This window comes from Lissotriton vulgaris, chromosome 7 (genome assembly GCF_964263255.1).
Source record: "Lissotriton vulgaris chromosome 7, aLisVul1.2, whole genome shotgun sequence".
Taxonomy (NCBI): domain Eukaryota; kingdom Metazoa; phylum Chordata; class Amphibia; order Caudata; family Salamandridae; genus Lissotriton; species Lissotriton vulgaris.
In genome coordinates this window covers 603,201,176-603,217,772 of record NC_141695.1, presented here as the reverse complement: position 1 = coordinate 603,217,772, position 16,597 = coordinate 603,201,176, and the positions used below count along the sequence as shown (strand labels likewise).

At 47.7% G+C, this 16,597-nt stretch overlaps 1 protein-coding gene across 4 annotated transcripts in view; it reads right to left on the bottom strand.

Moving 5' to 3' along the window:
* The window catches only part of UNC13D (unc-13 homolog D), a 707,512-nt gene that overhangs the window by 425,132 nt on the left and 265,783 nt on the right, over positions 1-16,597 (bottom strand). For 3 of the 4 annotated variants that reach the window (XM_086930728.1, XM_086930726.1, XM_086930727.1), the window contains exons 7-8: positions 11,813-11,990; positions 11,524-11,568 (exon numbers count right to left, since the gene is read on the bottom strand). In XM_086930728.1, the coding sequence (XP_086786854.1) occupies positions 11,524-11,568; positions 11,813-11,990 (223 nt within the window). The remainder of the gene's footprint in view (positions 1-11,523; positions 11,569-11,812; positions 11,991-16,597) is intronic. The other variant, XM_086930730.1, reaches the window with a different exon arrangement.

Sequence of the window (16,597 nt, the reverse complement as noted above, 5' to 3'; positions counted from 1 at the left end):
ATGGCGATATGCAAATCAGCTCTGACCCTGTGCCCCATGGGAACAGTCCAGTCCGAACTACAAAAGCCAGGTCCGGTCCTCGGGTGCTTGATTCCGTTCTGGGAAGGACATGGCTTTTGTAGTTCGGACTGGACTGTTCCCATGGGGCACAGGGTCAGAGCTGATTTGCATATCGCCATTGTCTAACCCAGGGTGGTGTGGAGTGCAAAAAAACGATGGATTTGGGCCCAGATCTTTGGACTGGGGTGAATGTGTGACATTGATCCACATTCTGTCCATCACCTGTTTTGTTTGCAATACCGCCATAAGTGCGCTGGGGATGCTCAGACGTGGGTCCCAGGCACTCCACACCACTGGAGTCAAGCTAGCCGGGCTGATGAGGTGTTACCTCGAAACCGGTCCGGTCCTCGGATGCTTGATACCGTTCTGGGAAGGACATGGCTTTTGTAGTTCGGACTGGACTGTTCCCATGGGGCACAGGGTCAGAGCTGATTTGCATATCGCCATTGTCTAACCCAGGGTGGTGTGGAGTGCAAAAAAACTATGGATTTGGGCCCAGATCTTTGGACTGGGGTGAATGTGTGACATTGATCCACATTCTGTCCATCACCTGTTTTGTCTGTTATGTTACAGCATGGCTAGCTAGTTCTAATAGCTATACTCTCACTCACCAATTAGTATGGGAGAGGAAGGCTCCACCTCACCTGGCTCTGGCTCAGGTAGCTGAAGCACCGCTCTGAGGGGAGAGGGAAACATAAGACAATGTCAGCAACTGCTGACTACATGCTTGACATTCACACTGACTGGATATGTGTCCGAGCTGACAGTAAATAGGTTTCTCTGTTGTCTTAAGGAAAATGGTGTGCAAGATTCGTATTATAGCGAACCATTTCTGTTATGTATTTAAACTAGTATCTTTGTTAATGTGCCATACAATCATGGTTTTAAATTCATGGTCTTAAGTTCACCGCTAGTATGGGAGCCCCAATTATGCTGTATTTGCATTGCCTGCCCTCGCATTGTTTGAAATAAACCACTAGTGTGGGAGCACCAGTTATGCTGTATTCGCATTGCCTGCCATCACATTGCCTGGTATCTCAGGGTAGTTCAATTGGCTCACTTTAAGGGCTAATGCCTCTGTTTTTCGGGGAGCACTGAATAAAGCTGATTAACCACACACTCTATGACTCTAAAGCTGTGGCGGACCCCCCATTAGCGGTACCGTTTGCCGGGTCTTCGTTTCAACAATCGGCGGGAGAACATCTAAAACAGTATTGTTGGCTCCTACCTGGCCGTCGATACTCCCGGCGTCCGTCCGAGCCAATCGGGGAGGTGGCGGAGGGCTGGAGTACTGGTCTATTTACTTCCTGGTTACGCGAGCGGGCGGTGACGTCCTGCTTGCGTATTAATGTCACGTGGTGTTTCCTAAGGTTCATGGGATATGTAGTACGGATTTATTTTAGAAAAAACAGTCATGGTGTCCAGAAGGATATTCCTTCAAGAACGGGACTGTTTTGTCGGAACCCATATGGTCCGATATAGATGTTATTAAAGATTAATAACTGTGTGCGCTCACGCTGCGTGCTGCAGTTTGAAAATTTATGTTGTTACTTCTCTTAGCGTGTTGACACCTGTCAAGACAGTTCTAAGGGTTTTTTTTTACAATTCTTACAGAGGTAACCTCATCTTGGATCCTGGCCTCGGGTTATACCTCACATATTGGCATTGGGCATGCAATTAATGTGGGTACTTTTTGCACTAAAATATTTTCTATGATTCTTGCAGAGGTAACCGCATATTGGAATTTTACCTCGGGTTATGCCTCACATGTCGACATCAGGCATACAGTTTCTGTTGGTTATTTTCACACTTACACACTTATTAGAAACTGGCCTGGGGTAATGCTTCTAAGGAAATATAAGGCATTTTGGGTCCAATCAAAGATACAGGCAACTGTGTGCTATTGGGACATGTCTCATGGAGTAAACAAAATTATGTTTATAAAGACATCCATGGAATATCATCATTAAGGCCTCCCTTATCAGAATTGAGTCTATATACCCATTTTTGTTCTTTTTTGAACAGAAATTTTTGAACGTCTGTGATATTACTGGGTATTAGGGGTTGCTCTATTATAGTCCATCTGAAGTCGGTATGGGCATGGCCTACCTCAAGAAAGTGATTGGTCATCTTTGTGGATTGTTTGCGGCATCTGATGGTGCTCTTATGCTCACTTATACGTATCTTTATTTTTCTCGTGGTCATACCCACGTATTTTAGGTCACAGGGGCATGTTATCAAGTAAATAACATTATGACTGTTACAGTTAGTGAACCGCCTCTATTCCCACGGATGCCTGCTTCCTATATCGATGGTGACTGTCTTACTAGTCTGAGGACAGGCCGTGCAATTGCCACACGGGTGGTGGCCCTTAACTGCTGGCATATCCCAAAGAGTGCCTACTGCCCTTGGGACAACTGAACGAGGTCTTGTATGGACCAATTGATCTTTATTAATTTGATTCGATTGGGTTCCAAAAGTGTTCACACATGTAATGCGAGTCTGTTCAGTTTTTTTTGTTGAGGGTTCTAATAGGCTCTCTCGATTATTATTGGAAGCCCTCTTCTTTGATTTCTTTTCGATCAGGTTCTTCTCTAGGGCTTTAGAGTGTTCATTAAAGCTCTCTCAATCAAATTCAAAAGATCGTGAGAAAACATTGGGGTATCCTCAATACGGGCAAAGACACTCTGCCACCCCCATTATTTGCATTCAAGAGGAGCAAAAACCTTAAAGATCAATTGGTCCATACAAGACCTCGTTCAGTTGTTGGGTTGTATATGTATTCTTTTTATCTTATAATTGTGAAATTTTCTAAAAATGATGTTGAACATATATGCTATATAAAAAATATGAAATAATAATAAAAACGATATATTTTTCATAAAAATGCTTTTGTCTAAATCTAATCTGACTTTGACTATTTGGTGAGCGCTCAAATGGGTGATTACTGAAAAAGATTGGACTCTATAGGAGCCTATCCTTGATCAAATACGGGGCAGATCTATCTTTTCCTTGAAGTAATTTGTCAGGTATAACCCGAGGCCAGGATCCAAGATGAGGTTACCTCTGTAAGAATTGTAAAAAAAAAACCCTTAGATCTGTCTTGACAGGTGTCAACACGCTAAGAGAAGTAACAACATACATTTTCAAACTGTAGCACGCAGCGTGAGCGCACACAGTTATTAATCTTTAATAACATCTATATCGGACCGTATTGGTTCCGACAAAACAGTCCCGTTCTTGAAGGAATATCCTTCTGGACACCGAGACTGTTTTTTCTAAAATAAATCCGTACTACATATCCCATGAACCTTAGGAAACACCACGTGACATTAATACGCAAGCAGGACGTCACCCCCCGCTCGCGTAACCAGGAAGTAAATAGACCAGTACTCCAGCCCTCCGCCACCTCCCCGATTGGCTCGGACGGACGCCGGGAGTATCGACGGCCAGGTAGGAGCCAACAATACTGTTTTAGATCTTCTCCCGCCGATTGTTGAAAGGAAGACCCGGCAAACGGTACCGCTAATGGGGGGTCCGCCACAGCTTTAGAGTCATAGAGTGTGTGGTTAATCAGCTTTATTCAGTGCTCCCTGAAAAACAGAGGCATTAGCCCTTAAAGTGAGCCAATTGAACTACCCTGAGATACCAGGCAATGTGATGGCAGGCAATGCGAATACAGCATAACTGGTGCTTCCACACTAGTGGTAAATTTCAAACAATGCGAGGGCAGGCAATTCAAATACAGCATAATTGGGGCTCCCATACTAGCGGTGAACTTAAGACCATGAATTTAAAACCATGATTGTATGGCACATTAACAAAGATACTAGTTTAAATACATAACAGAAATGGTTCGCTATAATACGAATCTTGCACACCATTTTCCTTAAGACAACAGAGAACCTATTTACTGTCAGCTCGGACACATATCCAGTCAGTGTGAATGTCAAGCATGTAGTCAGCAGTTGCTGACATTGTCTTATGTTTCCCTCTCCCCTCAGAGCGGTGCTTCAGCTACCTGAGCCAGAGCCAGGTGAGGTGGAGCCTTCCTCTCCCATACTAATTGGTGAGTGAGAGTATAGCTATTAGAACTAGCTAGCCATGCTATAACATAACAGACAGCGCGAAGGCGTAACTAGCTAGTCGCCTACTATGTATACACCAGATTCATCTCAGCAAATTCGAATAATGAAAAATCTAGAGTGTATTAACCATATGTTTTGTCTTTCTCTACAACTACCTACGTGTATCCTGTCTGTTTGATACAACCAGCTGGGAGAATGATGTCCATATTTACCCAGGTGATAACTTTTCATTATGAGTTTCAAATTTTTTATAAGCAGTAGCGTCGCCGGTCCTGAAGAATGCAGTAGATACCTGATGGATCTGTAAAGTCTGCAGAAACATGTTGACATGTTAAGAATTTACTAGTAGCTATTAGTTAAAACTACTAGACTCGCACTACTTTTTTATTGATTTAGAAGCAGTAAGGTGTTTATTAAAGTTTCTTGCCTCCTGACTATCTAATTTTAACAACACTATTTTTTGTTTATTATCACATTTTGTTTCACATGCACTGCTTAACAGTAGTCTCCTGCTGCCCTAACTATCTGCTTATACATCACTGGGTTGCATTTTGAGTCTACCTATAAAACAACTGTCATAGACTACCTTCCTTCGTGGTATGGAGGAACCCATAAGATGACAAGGGCGGCACAGGTCGAATACTGATGGGTATTTTCTTCAAACCTGAATGAAGTACCCCTGGTAACCAAGTCTGTCAGTTGTAGAGTAAGCCATTTCCCTTTTGACCCACCGCTATTCATTTGTTGTTACTTAAAAGAACTGATCTTCCCTTTTGGCTGTTGCTATGCTAACTACCCCGAAATTAAAGTGAGGATTTACCACATTTTAGCTAATTTGTACCTTGCCCCCAATTCCTTACCTTGTTTGCAATATTATCAAAACAAGCTCTCTTCTCCGAGTCTGGAGGGCAACTCTCATGTGTCTTTTGGACAATAATTAAATAAGCACCATATATGGTCCCATTATTGTGGCTACAGTTTAGGCTCATAACAGTGGATACTGAACCAGTGCTTTTCTCACAGAACACCAGCGTGTCCTAACAATTTTGTGTGGGGCAGAGCTCCAGTGTTAAGCACTTAGATAGCACATAGGAAAAGTAATGCAAATACAGGGAACTAGTGTGATACCTCATCTACTCGGTTTGACAGTCTTGTTGTAATGATAAAAACTGGCTAATTTGAAAGGAGGTCTCCTGGATTAAACAATAATAGATCTCCTCTGAGCAGCAGAAACCAAATATCGACAAGATCCCAAAAGTGCATTAACTTAATGGACCGATTTAGCTGACTTACAAAGAGATCCGGGGTGTCAATATAAGAACAGTCATGCTCCAGGTATATATTAGTTTTCATGTTTCTGCTATTCATCACTTAGAATTTGGCAGCAACAAAGAACATCTTCCTAAAAACGAGTGGTATTGATATTTGGAGTATAAATATTGAAGATGAAATCCTGCCTGTCAATTCTCTAACAGTGTTCTCTAAATTCTACCTCATTATGGACCAGAAAAACCACTTACCTTGCTTTAGCTGAATGGGAAGTGAAATATCAACAGAAGTCCAAACTTGGCCATTACTATGTTCTAAGTTCTCAGAGGAGTTGGGCCTTTTTAGAACATGCCAAGTGGACTTGCTGTGGATTCACAGCATTTCTAGATTAAGCTAAATTAATGAAAACTCTCACTTTTAGGACAGGGTAGATAAATCTGGCCAAACTTGGGGATTTACAAGGCCATTCAGTTCAGCCTTGTTGGAAGTCAAATACTCCCAAGCCCCCCCATTCTTTAATCTCTGGGGCATAGCTAATCACATTCTACGTTCCCAGCAGAACAAGGGCCGGCATGGGAACCAAAAGCAGCCCTGAACAAGTGTGCAATTTCAGACACATATTTCAGGAAGCAAGTGTCACCTTTTACAGGGGAAGCTTAGAGGTTGAGGGTAATAAAGAAGCTGCCCCAACAATCAGTTTTTGAAACACTGATCAAAAGGCTGCATTGTTTACAGAGTCTATCACAGAACGTCTGCCTTTGTAAAGGAACAAGATGCGACTTGCCGAAATTGATAGAAAGACCCAGCGATTGGAAGAGAGACAGACATCTTTGGACATGGATGTTTGTGTCTGAGAAAGAATTCACCTTGATAAGGCAATCGTCCAGGTAAGGAAATATTTGAATACCCTCCAGCCTGAGGTGCGCTGCTACTGGAGCTAGGACCTTCGTAAACACCCTGGGTGCCGATCGCAGCCCAAAGGGAAGGACTTTGAACTGAAAATCCCTGCCAGCCACTCTGAAACGCAGGAAACTTCTGTGATGGGGTAAAATGGGAACGTGGAAGTATGCATCTTGAAGGTCCGGGGGGCCATGTGATCCCCTGCCGACAGAAGATGAAGCATTTCCTGAAGGGATAACATCGGAAATGACAGTTTCTTTAGATACTTGTTGAGGGAACGAAGGTCTAGAATTGGATGCCATTCTCCAGATTTCTTCTTTATTAGAAAGAACCGTGAATAGAATCCTGTTCCTCTCTGCCCTTGAGGGACTTTTTTCGATTGCTTCTTTTTGCAACATCAAATTTATCTGGGAAAATAACTCCTTGAGATGAGCTGGAGGTGGGCCCTTTGGAGGGAAATTTGGAGGAAACTTTTCGAATTCGAGAGCATGGCCCCTGTCTACGATGTCTAGGACCCATCTGTCCGATGTTATTGAGGACCAGTTTGAATAACATTTTGAGATTCTTCCTCCAACCTTTACATGGGACTGCGGCCTTAGCGGTGGCAGGTGATGATATTCATTGCCTTTTATTGGAATCCTTTCAGCGGTAGGAAGGTTTATTCTTATTCTGGGAATTGGATATGTTGCGCTGGCCATAAGATTGGTAACGTTGCAATTGGTAGCGCTGATTCCCTTGATAAGATCTGTAGGATGATTGCGGACTACAACTTCCTCGATTAGAGGACGATCCACGTCCTCTCGCACCCCGAAAGGGTGGCTTCCGAAACTGCAAGGTGCCAAGAGATCTGGCTGTTCTGTGTTCTTTTTAATGGTTTGCAAGGCCTCTTCTACATGTGGGCAAAACAAATCCTCCCCATTGAAGGGCATGCCCAGGATCTTAGCGTGCACCTCCTGGCAAAATGAAGTAGCCTTTAACCAGCCTTGTCGGCGTAGGACAGCCGCCCCCGCCAGCTGCCTGAAACCAGTTGAAGCCACATCCACTGCAGAGTCGATAATCTCTGCCGGGATCCGTTCTACCTCTTGCAGTATCTTCAGAGCTTCAGATTTCGAAGGCTCCGGAAGCATGTCGATGTACGGTGAGATATCCAACCACATCTGTCGGTCGTATCGACCCAGAATGGCTAGAGAATTGACCGCAGGGACCATTGTCGCTGCCATCGTAGAGACTCGCTTCCCAATCTTGTCCAGTCGCCTGCCGTCTCTGTCAGGTGGGGCTGTGATCGGGGATGATGGATTTCTAGCCCGTCTTTGGGCAGCTTGCACGATCACGGAACCTGCCTTTGGGTGTCCTATAAGGAAAGCTGGAGACTTGTCAGGCGCTTTATATTTTTTGTGAAGACGTGGCAAGACTGGAGGAATAGATGCAGGATTCAACATCACCTTAAGTCCCTCTTTCCATATAAATTCTATAATGGGAATCGTCTGCACCGGTTTCCTTGGCTGGTCTTTAAAGTCATAGAGGAAGCATTCCTCTTTCTTAGTTTCCATAGGAATAAGGAAATGTTGGGTTGCTCTCTCCATAAGAAGGTGAAAGCCTCCAATGTCCACTGGAGGTGAATCTGCAGGAACCGGAGACGGAGGAGAAGGTGTCTGTATTTGATATTCATCTCACTCCGACAACAAAGACCTCTCATCAACTTCACCTTCCTCTCTCTCTTCATCGTCAGATGAGTTTGCACCTGCAGAATGATGAGAAATCACTGGCGAAGGAGGTCTAGGAGACCTGAATTCTGATGTGGAAGCCTGCGCCATTGGTGTAGGAGTCACGGAGTCTGCTGATTCAGATGGCGGAAAACGACGGTAATAATCGTTCAGCATATGCTGAAGATTGGTTAACAAGGCTATAGGCATTTGAGCTGTAGGGTTACTAGCAGAAGGTGACGCCAAATGTTCAGGCAAAGGTTGATCATCCTGATCATCCTCTTGGTACTTAATGAGCAGTTCTGAAGGACTTGTAGCTGTTCCAAACCTATCATCCACATCAGAATCTTCCTCACTGTCTTCTGAGTCCAGTAATTTGTCAGGAACCTATAGAGGTACCTTATGTGGAGAAAGCCGCAATGGAGATAAGGGTTCCAGCACAGAACCACGTCTTTGTAGCAAAGAAGGCTTTGTCGTAGACGGTGTAGAAGTTACAGCCGTAGATGGTGACTACACTTGTATTTCTGTACACGTTGACAATTTTTGCGTCAACGGAAAAGTTGTCGACGGGCCCGTCAACTAAGGAATAAGTCCTAAAGATTATAACACCGACGAAGGCGTGGTCGTCGATAAAGTTGCCTTCGACGACGAGGAGGACTTCGTCGACGATGTAGTCTTCGTCAACGATTTGGCAGTCGACGATGTAGTTCTCGTCGACGAGCTCGTCGGCGATGATGGGAGTGGTGGTCGACGAGGCCGTCGACGATGAAGCTGTCTTCGACGAGCTCTTCTTGGTCTTGGTCGTCAACTGTGCGGCAACGATAGGAGTAGAGGTAGTTTCTTTCGTCAACCATATTGGTTTCACTGAGACGTAGACCAGCGTCGACGGAGAAGACGCCGACGACCTGATCATTTCAGGTTTAGGTGATGAAAAAGTTACCGTCGATGTGGAAGTTGTATCGACAGAGATCTTCGTCGACCAAGGAGTCGCTGACGGCGTCGTCAACGACGGGTCTTCTTCTGAGGAAGAATCTTCTCAGAAGTTGGTTTAGGAGGTAAAATCTTGATCAATCTTTTCTGGGGCGTGGAAGGCAAAGGTTTGCTCTTGACAGGAGGAGTAGCCTTAGAAGTGGAAGGCCTCGCTGACGCTTTAGAAGGTTGCTGTTTCTTCACAACCTTGGTCCCAGGAGAAGATAAAACCTCCTCAGCAGCTCTCTTCTAGAGGCCACAGATGACCCAGAGGCAATACTGCCTACCTCAGAAACTGGATTGTCCTGGTCCTTAAGCTTCTGTAGCCACAAAAGTAAGCAGCCCTCTCTGTCCCTTAGGGTCTTTTGAGGGAAGGTCCTACATATCTTGCAGTCCTTCACTTGATGATCCAGATACAGGCAGTAGATGCATTTCTTGTGGGGATCTTCTGAGAAAAGCCGGAGCTTACCACAAGATTCACAAGGCCTGAATAATCATTTCTTAGAGGAAAACATCCTAAAAGTAAGAAATCCTGAAGAAACTTGAGAAGAACTGAGCAGATCTCAGGGAGACTCCCTTCACACGACGTGCAGTAGAAAATCTGAGTGCCTGAGCCACTGAGAAGAACTTTCTGGTGGGTGCTGTTGCCTGATTGGCTACAGTTTGGGCTATGTATAATGACTATGATAGTCATGCATGTGGAACTTTTTCTTGGCAGCTTTGGGCTACTTTAGTTCCTGGTACCAATGTTTTGGTTGTTCTAGGCATATTTATTGCATTTTTTATATACCATGGGACTCCTACTCCGACGAAGGGGAATGATTCAGGCATGTGAATCTATGAAAGACACCTCAATACTGGAGAACACAAATACCATTTTGACACGGATGGTCAGAGTGAAACTTTTTTTCTGACTGTGGAAGGCTTTAGTTTATTGTATCTACAAACCACAATAGTTTGGATGAAATTTGACAGCCGCTCCTACCAAGAAATTGTAATTCTTGCAAGCAGGTTAGTCTCAATCATCGTTTTGTTTTTTTAATGGAACCCCTTATGCATGGAGGCGATACAGGAGATAATTTACTTTTTTAGGAAAAGCACTCGTATTCACAAGAATAGCTCTGAAATTACCACGCTGCACATTAATAACCACTGCATCAAGTATGGCTAATGAGACAGCATTATATGACTACATGCAAAAACTCCTCCAATGGGTGTCTGAGCTTAGTTGCAGGAAAAAGCTGTACAACAGACACAAAGGCTTAGACAACCCTTCAGAGAGTTCACTAAAAACGTATGTTGCCCAGGGAGAGATGGTAAAAAAACATATGAAGCTGAATTAATACTTCAAGTATACCATTAATTTTCCCCATGCCCACGCCTATTGAGTAACAGGTCAAGGGTGGGGTCTTGCATAAACGAAGAACAAACAAGCACCCAGGGAAAACCTTGATCGATTCCACAGATAAATAGTTGCACCACAAGTAAGTCCAAGATAATAGGCCCCAATAAAACCCGTTTGGCCAGAGGCTCATGTTCCCCAGACATCCCACAAAGCTAGATACCACATGTAGATAGGTATGCTCAGCAGATCAGGACACAACAAGCACACCACATGTAGTTCTCACATGCTCCTCATGCCGGACATCTGGACACATACACACTGGCCCCCATTAGCTCTCCCAAAGGTCACCAGACGCCTGTGTCCCTATCAGATGACGCTCACTAGTTGATTTACAACTGAGATGCATTTTGGAATGTAGAAATTTGTTTTATTGTACCTCATGAACTGTATATAACAGCGGCCAAAATATTGTACACCGAGAGATTTTGAGCAGGTGCATTATGTCCAGACTCTCCTAGCGGCAGGGTTTTGTTAAACCAACTTGATCCTGTTTTGCCAAACACCTTTTGTCTTTTCAATTAGTTTAGGGAAATTCATATCCAAGAAACATTTTATATTCCAGATGGCCTTCAGTTCTTAAACTCTACATGGAGAAGAACATATATACGGTTTAATGTTGTTTCACAATTAAGGCATTTAGTATGTATGTATGTATTATGAAACAGTGAGAGGAGAGAGTATGTATTCTTGAGCCCACTGAGTTCAAAATTAAATGTTTAGTCAACTTAGCTTTCCTAAGCTTAATGGCTCACAGTGCTTTGTGATGGCAAGTACATGCTGTCAAAGAGTCTACAGCACTTTATGTGAGAACTGCTTGAGATTTCTCATAATGCTGTTCAAGAAGAGCAGGGACATAAAACGAAGATAGAACAGAGATACATTGCTAATAATAACAGTCAAAGGAATACAGGATTCATTCACCCAGGAATACAGGCTTGGGTGGGTGTCAAGGAATCTGCCAATTAGGCAAAGCCAATCATTTGTCATCTTTTGAGGAAAAGGTCTTCACATGCTCAGGAGCAATGTTCAATGGCCAGACCAGTCCTCTCTGAACAAAGATGTTTTATGGGAATCTTTTTTGGACTGACCTCAATAAAGCAGGGAGGCACCTTAGGCAGGCTGTACTCACCACATGTCCATCTGGAACCGTGCATTGGCAATGTCATCAAACTCCCTGAAAGACATGGATACAAATGACCAATAAGACTATGATGTATATTGTTAATTCAGAGCACTGGAAACAAACTTGAACACAACTGGGAAGGAAGGAAATGGTGTAACAGCATAATGGATATGGAGAGATGGGTGCAAGTAAATGATATGAACAAATCTAGCTGAGGGCTGTGAGAATGTTACAATCTTTTGCAAAGCTGGGAGAGGAGAGGTAAGGTACTTGGGGACAATCACTGCTCACATACACAAAGAATGTTTCATTCCAGACAGGGTTGAGGGTCTGTGTTCTGACATGGGTGCGATGAGTCTGCTCTTCTGGGATGGTGTTTCTCACCACGCCTTTCGGCTTTTTCTTGTTGGAGGAGTTCTCCTGGCTCTCTGCCTTGCAGTCAATTCCCAGCAAGCAGTAGGGATCACTGTAACCTGAGCAACAAAAGTAAAAAATTAGATCACATTCATAAAGAACAAGTTACTTACCTTCGGTAACGATATATCTGTAAGAAACATTAGTTAGTGTTAGATTCCTTACCTTAGAATATCCCCAGGCGTCAGTCTGGATCCGGAAACTTTTGCGTAGCAGTACCCCTGCGCGTCGGTAGGCGTCGTCTGCAGGCGTCCCCTGCGGCTCCGCGTCCGTCGTCGGCGTCGTGCGCCGTGATGACGTCGCTGGAGTACATAGACGCCGCCTCCGCGCGCTGACGTCAGTTCTTTGCACACAGCTTTTCCGCGCCAGGAGACGCAGAGCCATGAGAGAACCAACACTGGTGCCATGTACAAACTAGGGCCCTGAAAGGGATGACCTTAACCCTAGGTATCAGTTCGCAGAACGGGGAGGATGGGTGGGTTCGGTAAGGAATCTAACACTAACTAATGTTTCTTACAGATATATCGTTACCGAAGGTAAGTAACTTGTTCATCTGAAAGAAACACGTTAGTGTTAGATTCCTTACCTTAGAATACATACCCCAGCAATACCAACCCCGGTGGTGGGTCTGCGAACCAATACAAAACTACACCAGAAAGTCCTGGAGGACAGAACGGCCAAAGAAGCCATCCCTCCGGACTTGACTGTCCAGGCAGTAGTGCCTCGCAAAGGTGTGCAGCGAGGCCCACGTAGCCGCTTGGCAAATGTCCTGCAAGGGGACTCCCCGGCCCAGGGCAGTAGTAGCCGCCGTGGCCCGAGTGGAATGGGCCCTCAGCCCAACAGGAGGCTCCTTCCGAGCCAAAGAGTAGCACGCTTTGATGCAGAGGACGACCCATCGAGAGATGGTTCGTTTACAAACCGCCCGTCCCTTCTTCGCACCCACGTAGCCAACAAACAGTTGGTCATCCACCCGGAACTGGCGTGTGCGATCCATGTAGAATGAAAGCGCACGTTTTGGGTCCAGACGGTGGAGCCGCTCTTCATCCTTTGAAGGATGCGGAGGCGGGAAGAAGGAAGGGAGGGTGATGGACTGCCCGATGTGAAAGGCCGAAACAACCTTGGGCAGGAAAGAAGGTCTAGTCCTCAGAACCACCTTGTCAGGATGAATGGACAGGAAAGGAGGTTGGACAGAAAGAGCCTGGAGCTCACTCACTCTCCTGGCAGAGGTGATGGCAACCAGGAAAGCCGTCTTTAAAGTCAGGAGACGGAGAGGACAAGAATGAAGGGGCTCAAAGGGAGCACACATCAGAAAGGTCAGAACCAGGTTCAAATCCCACTGAGGCATCACAAACGGAACAGGTGGAAACATGTGAGTGATGCCTCTCAAGAACCGAGTTACAATCGGGGATTTGAACAAAGAAGGCTGATCAGGACGCCTCAAAAAGGCTGAAAGGGCAGAAAGGTAGCCCTTGATAGTGCCCAGAGCAGAGCCCTGCTGGGCAAGAGAAAGAAGAAACAGAAGAACCTCCGAAAGAGGGGCAGAGAGAGGATCCACAGCCTTTGCTGTGCACCATGCCACAAATCTGTTCCACCGACAGGCGTATACCGACTTAGCGGAGGGACGCCTGGCTGCCAGAATAACATCACAGACTTCAGGAGGCAAGTCAAATGGCCTCAACTGCCGCCGCTCAATCTCCAAGCATGGAGGTGGAGACTGGACAGGTTCGGGTGGAGGACCGTCCCCTGCTGCTGCGACAGAAGGTCCTCCTGAAGAGGCAGGCGGATCGGGGGACCGACCGACATGCTGAGTAGCTCGGGATACCAGTACCTTCGAGCCCAGTCCGGAGCCACAAGGATAACTTGGGCCCGGTCGCGCCTGATCTTCTTCAGCACTCTGGGCAGAAGTGGTATAGGCGGAAAGGCGTATAACAGACCGCAACTCCACTCGCGCCGAAAGGCGTCGCCGTGCGAGTGCCGTCTTGGAAACTCCAACGCGCAGAACTGATGACATTGCGCGTTCTCTTCTGTGGCGAATAGATCTAACCAAGGCTCTCCCCATTGCAGAAAGATGCCTTGCGCCACGTCCGAGTTCAGACGCCATTCGTGATCCATCGAGCACCGACGGCTGAGTTCGTCCGCCCTGGCGTTCAGAGAACCTGCCAGGTGTTGAACCGTCAGAGTCACGCCCTGACGTTCCAGCCATTGCCAGAGGCGCAGAGCCTCCTGGCAAAGGGTCCACGACCCCACTCCGCCCTGCTTGTTGCAGTACCACATGGCGGTGGTGTTGTCGGTGAACACCTGCACTACACTCCCGTTGACAAAGGGGAGGAATGCCTTCAGTGCCAGACGAATCGCCCGCAGCTCCAACAGATTGATATGGAGCCGGGACTCCGCCGGAGACCAGATGCCTCTGATCTCTGCCTCTCCCAAGTGGCCACCCCAGCCCAGGAGGGACGCGTCCGTCACGACAACGTGCTCCGGTTGGGGAAGGGAGAGGGACTTGCCCCTGACCCAATCGCGGTCCGTAAGCCACCACTGCAGTTGTCTCGCAGTGCCCTCCGAGATCAAGACGTGGTCGGACAAGTTGCCCTGATGCTGGGCCCACTGAAACTTCAGGTCCCACTGCAGAGCCCGCATCCGCCACCTGGCGTGATGCACCAGAAGGATGCAGGAAGCCATCAGTCCCAGCAGCCGCAGCGTCAACCTGACCGAGACTCGGGATAGCGGCTGAAAGATGGGAATCAAAGCCTGAATATCCCGAACCCGCCGTTCCGGAGGATAAACCCGAAACTGCGCCGAGTCCAGAACCGCTCCGATGAAAAGGAGCTTTTGAGAGGGACACAGGTGTGATTTCGGCACGTTGACGGAGAACCCCAGGTCGTGCAAGAGGTCTGCCGTCATCTGAAGGTGGTGGACGACTGTCTGGGGCGAGCCCGCCTTCAACAACCAGTCGTCTAGGTAGGGGAAGACTGAAACCCCCAACCTGCGCAGATGGGCTGCGACCACCGCCATCACCTTTGTGAACACCCGTGGGGCGCTGGTAAGGCCGAAGGGGAGCACGATAAACTGAAAGTGCTCCTGGCCTACCGTGAACCGCAGGTTACGCCGGTGGGCCGGCAGGACGGGGATGTGAAAATAGGCGTCCTGCAAGTCCAACGCTACCATCCAGTCTTGCGGGTCTAGAGCAGCCAAGACCTGAGCTAACGTCAACATCTTGAACTTCTCCTTCCGGAGGAAGCCGTTGACGTTCCTTAGATCCAAGATAGGACGTAGGCCCCCCTTGTCCTTCTTGGGCACCAGAAAGTAGTGGGAATAACAACCACGCCCTACTTCTGGCCCAGGAACGCGCTCGATGGCCCCCTTGGCCAAGAGGGCCGTAACTTCCTCCTGCAGAAGTGTCAAGTGGTCCCCCGACACACGGTGGTTCTGCGGTGGCATGGCTGGAGGAGAGGTCTCGAAGGGGAGGGAGTAGCCCCTTCGGACAATTTGCAGCACCCACCTGTCCGAAGTGATTGTGCGCCAGTGAGCGTGGTGATGGCGAACCCTGCCACCCACTGGCGTCACATGGGGCCGAAAGCACGGACTAGGAGGATTTTGGGGTAGATGCTGCGGGGGAAGGTGTGGTCTGACCCCGCCGTTGTCCCCGACCGCCACCACGGCGGTTTCCACGGCCGCCACCGCGTTGAAAGGATTGTTGCGGCGCGTGGCTGGCAGCACGTGTGGGGGCGCCCCTTCCTTGGCCACGAAAGGGGCGAAACGAACCCGGTTGCTGGCGCTGGGTCGAGAGACCGAAGGACTTGGCCGTGACCCTGGAGTCCTTGAAGCGTTCCAGCGCGTGGTCCGCTTTGTCACCGAACAGGTGACAGCCATCAAACGGCATGTCCATCAGTGTATTCTGGACATCAGCCGAAAAATTGGCGGATCTCAGCCAGGCGTGGCGACGAATCGCCACCGTCGTAGACATAGCTCTGCCCAGCAAGTCGGTCGTATCAAGACCACACCGAATTGAATATTTCGCTGCATCTCGTCAGCCACAGCCTGACCGAGTTTAGCCCGCACCTCCATGGGGCATTCTGGCAGCAGCTCCGCGACCGTATCCCACACAGAGTGGGTGTAGCGGCCCAAGAGGCAGTCGGTGTTGCAAGACCGCAGGCCCAAACTAATGGACGAGAAGACCTTTTTGCCAAACTGGTCATACCTCTTGGATTCCCGGTCGGGCGGGGCCGACGGGAATGCGGACTGGGAGGTCGAGGCCTGGATCACCAGACTCTCAGGAGTGGGGTGGGTAGACAGGTACTTGGGGTCGTCCGGACAAGGACGGTGGCGCCTGGCCACGTTCCAATCAACAGGCGCACCTGAAGCGGGCCTGGACCACGTGCCCAACAGAACGTCAGACAAGGCTTCATTAAACGGCAGCAGTGGCTCCAGTGGGCATGACTGCGGTTTGAAGACCTCGGTGAGGATGTTAGGCCTCACGGCCGCGACGGGGAGCTCAAGGTTTAAGGCCTTGGCAGCCCTCATCAGCACCACAGAATAGGCAGCTCCCTCCACCGATGCCACGGAAGGAGGAGAGATCAAACCAGGGTTAGGGGAGTCGTCCAAACCACTGGCATCCCCCAAGTCACCTGTCCAGTCCGGGTCATACTGGCACTCGCGAGCCAGAGGG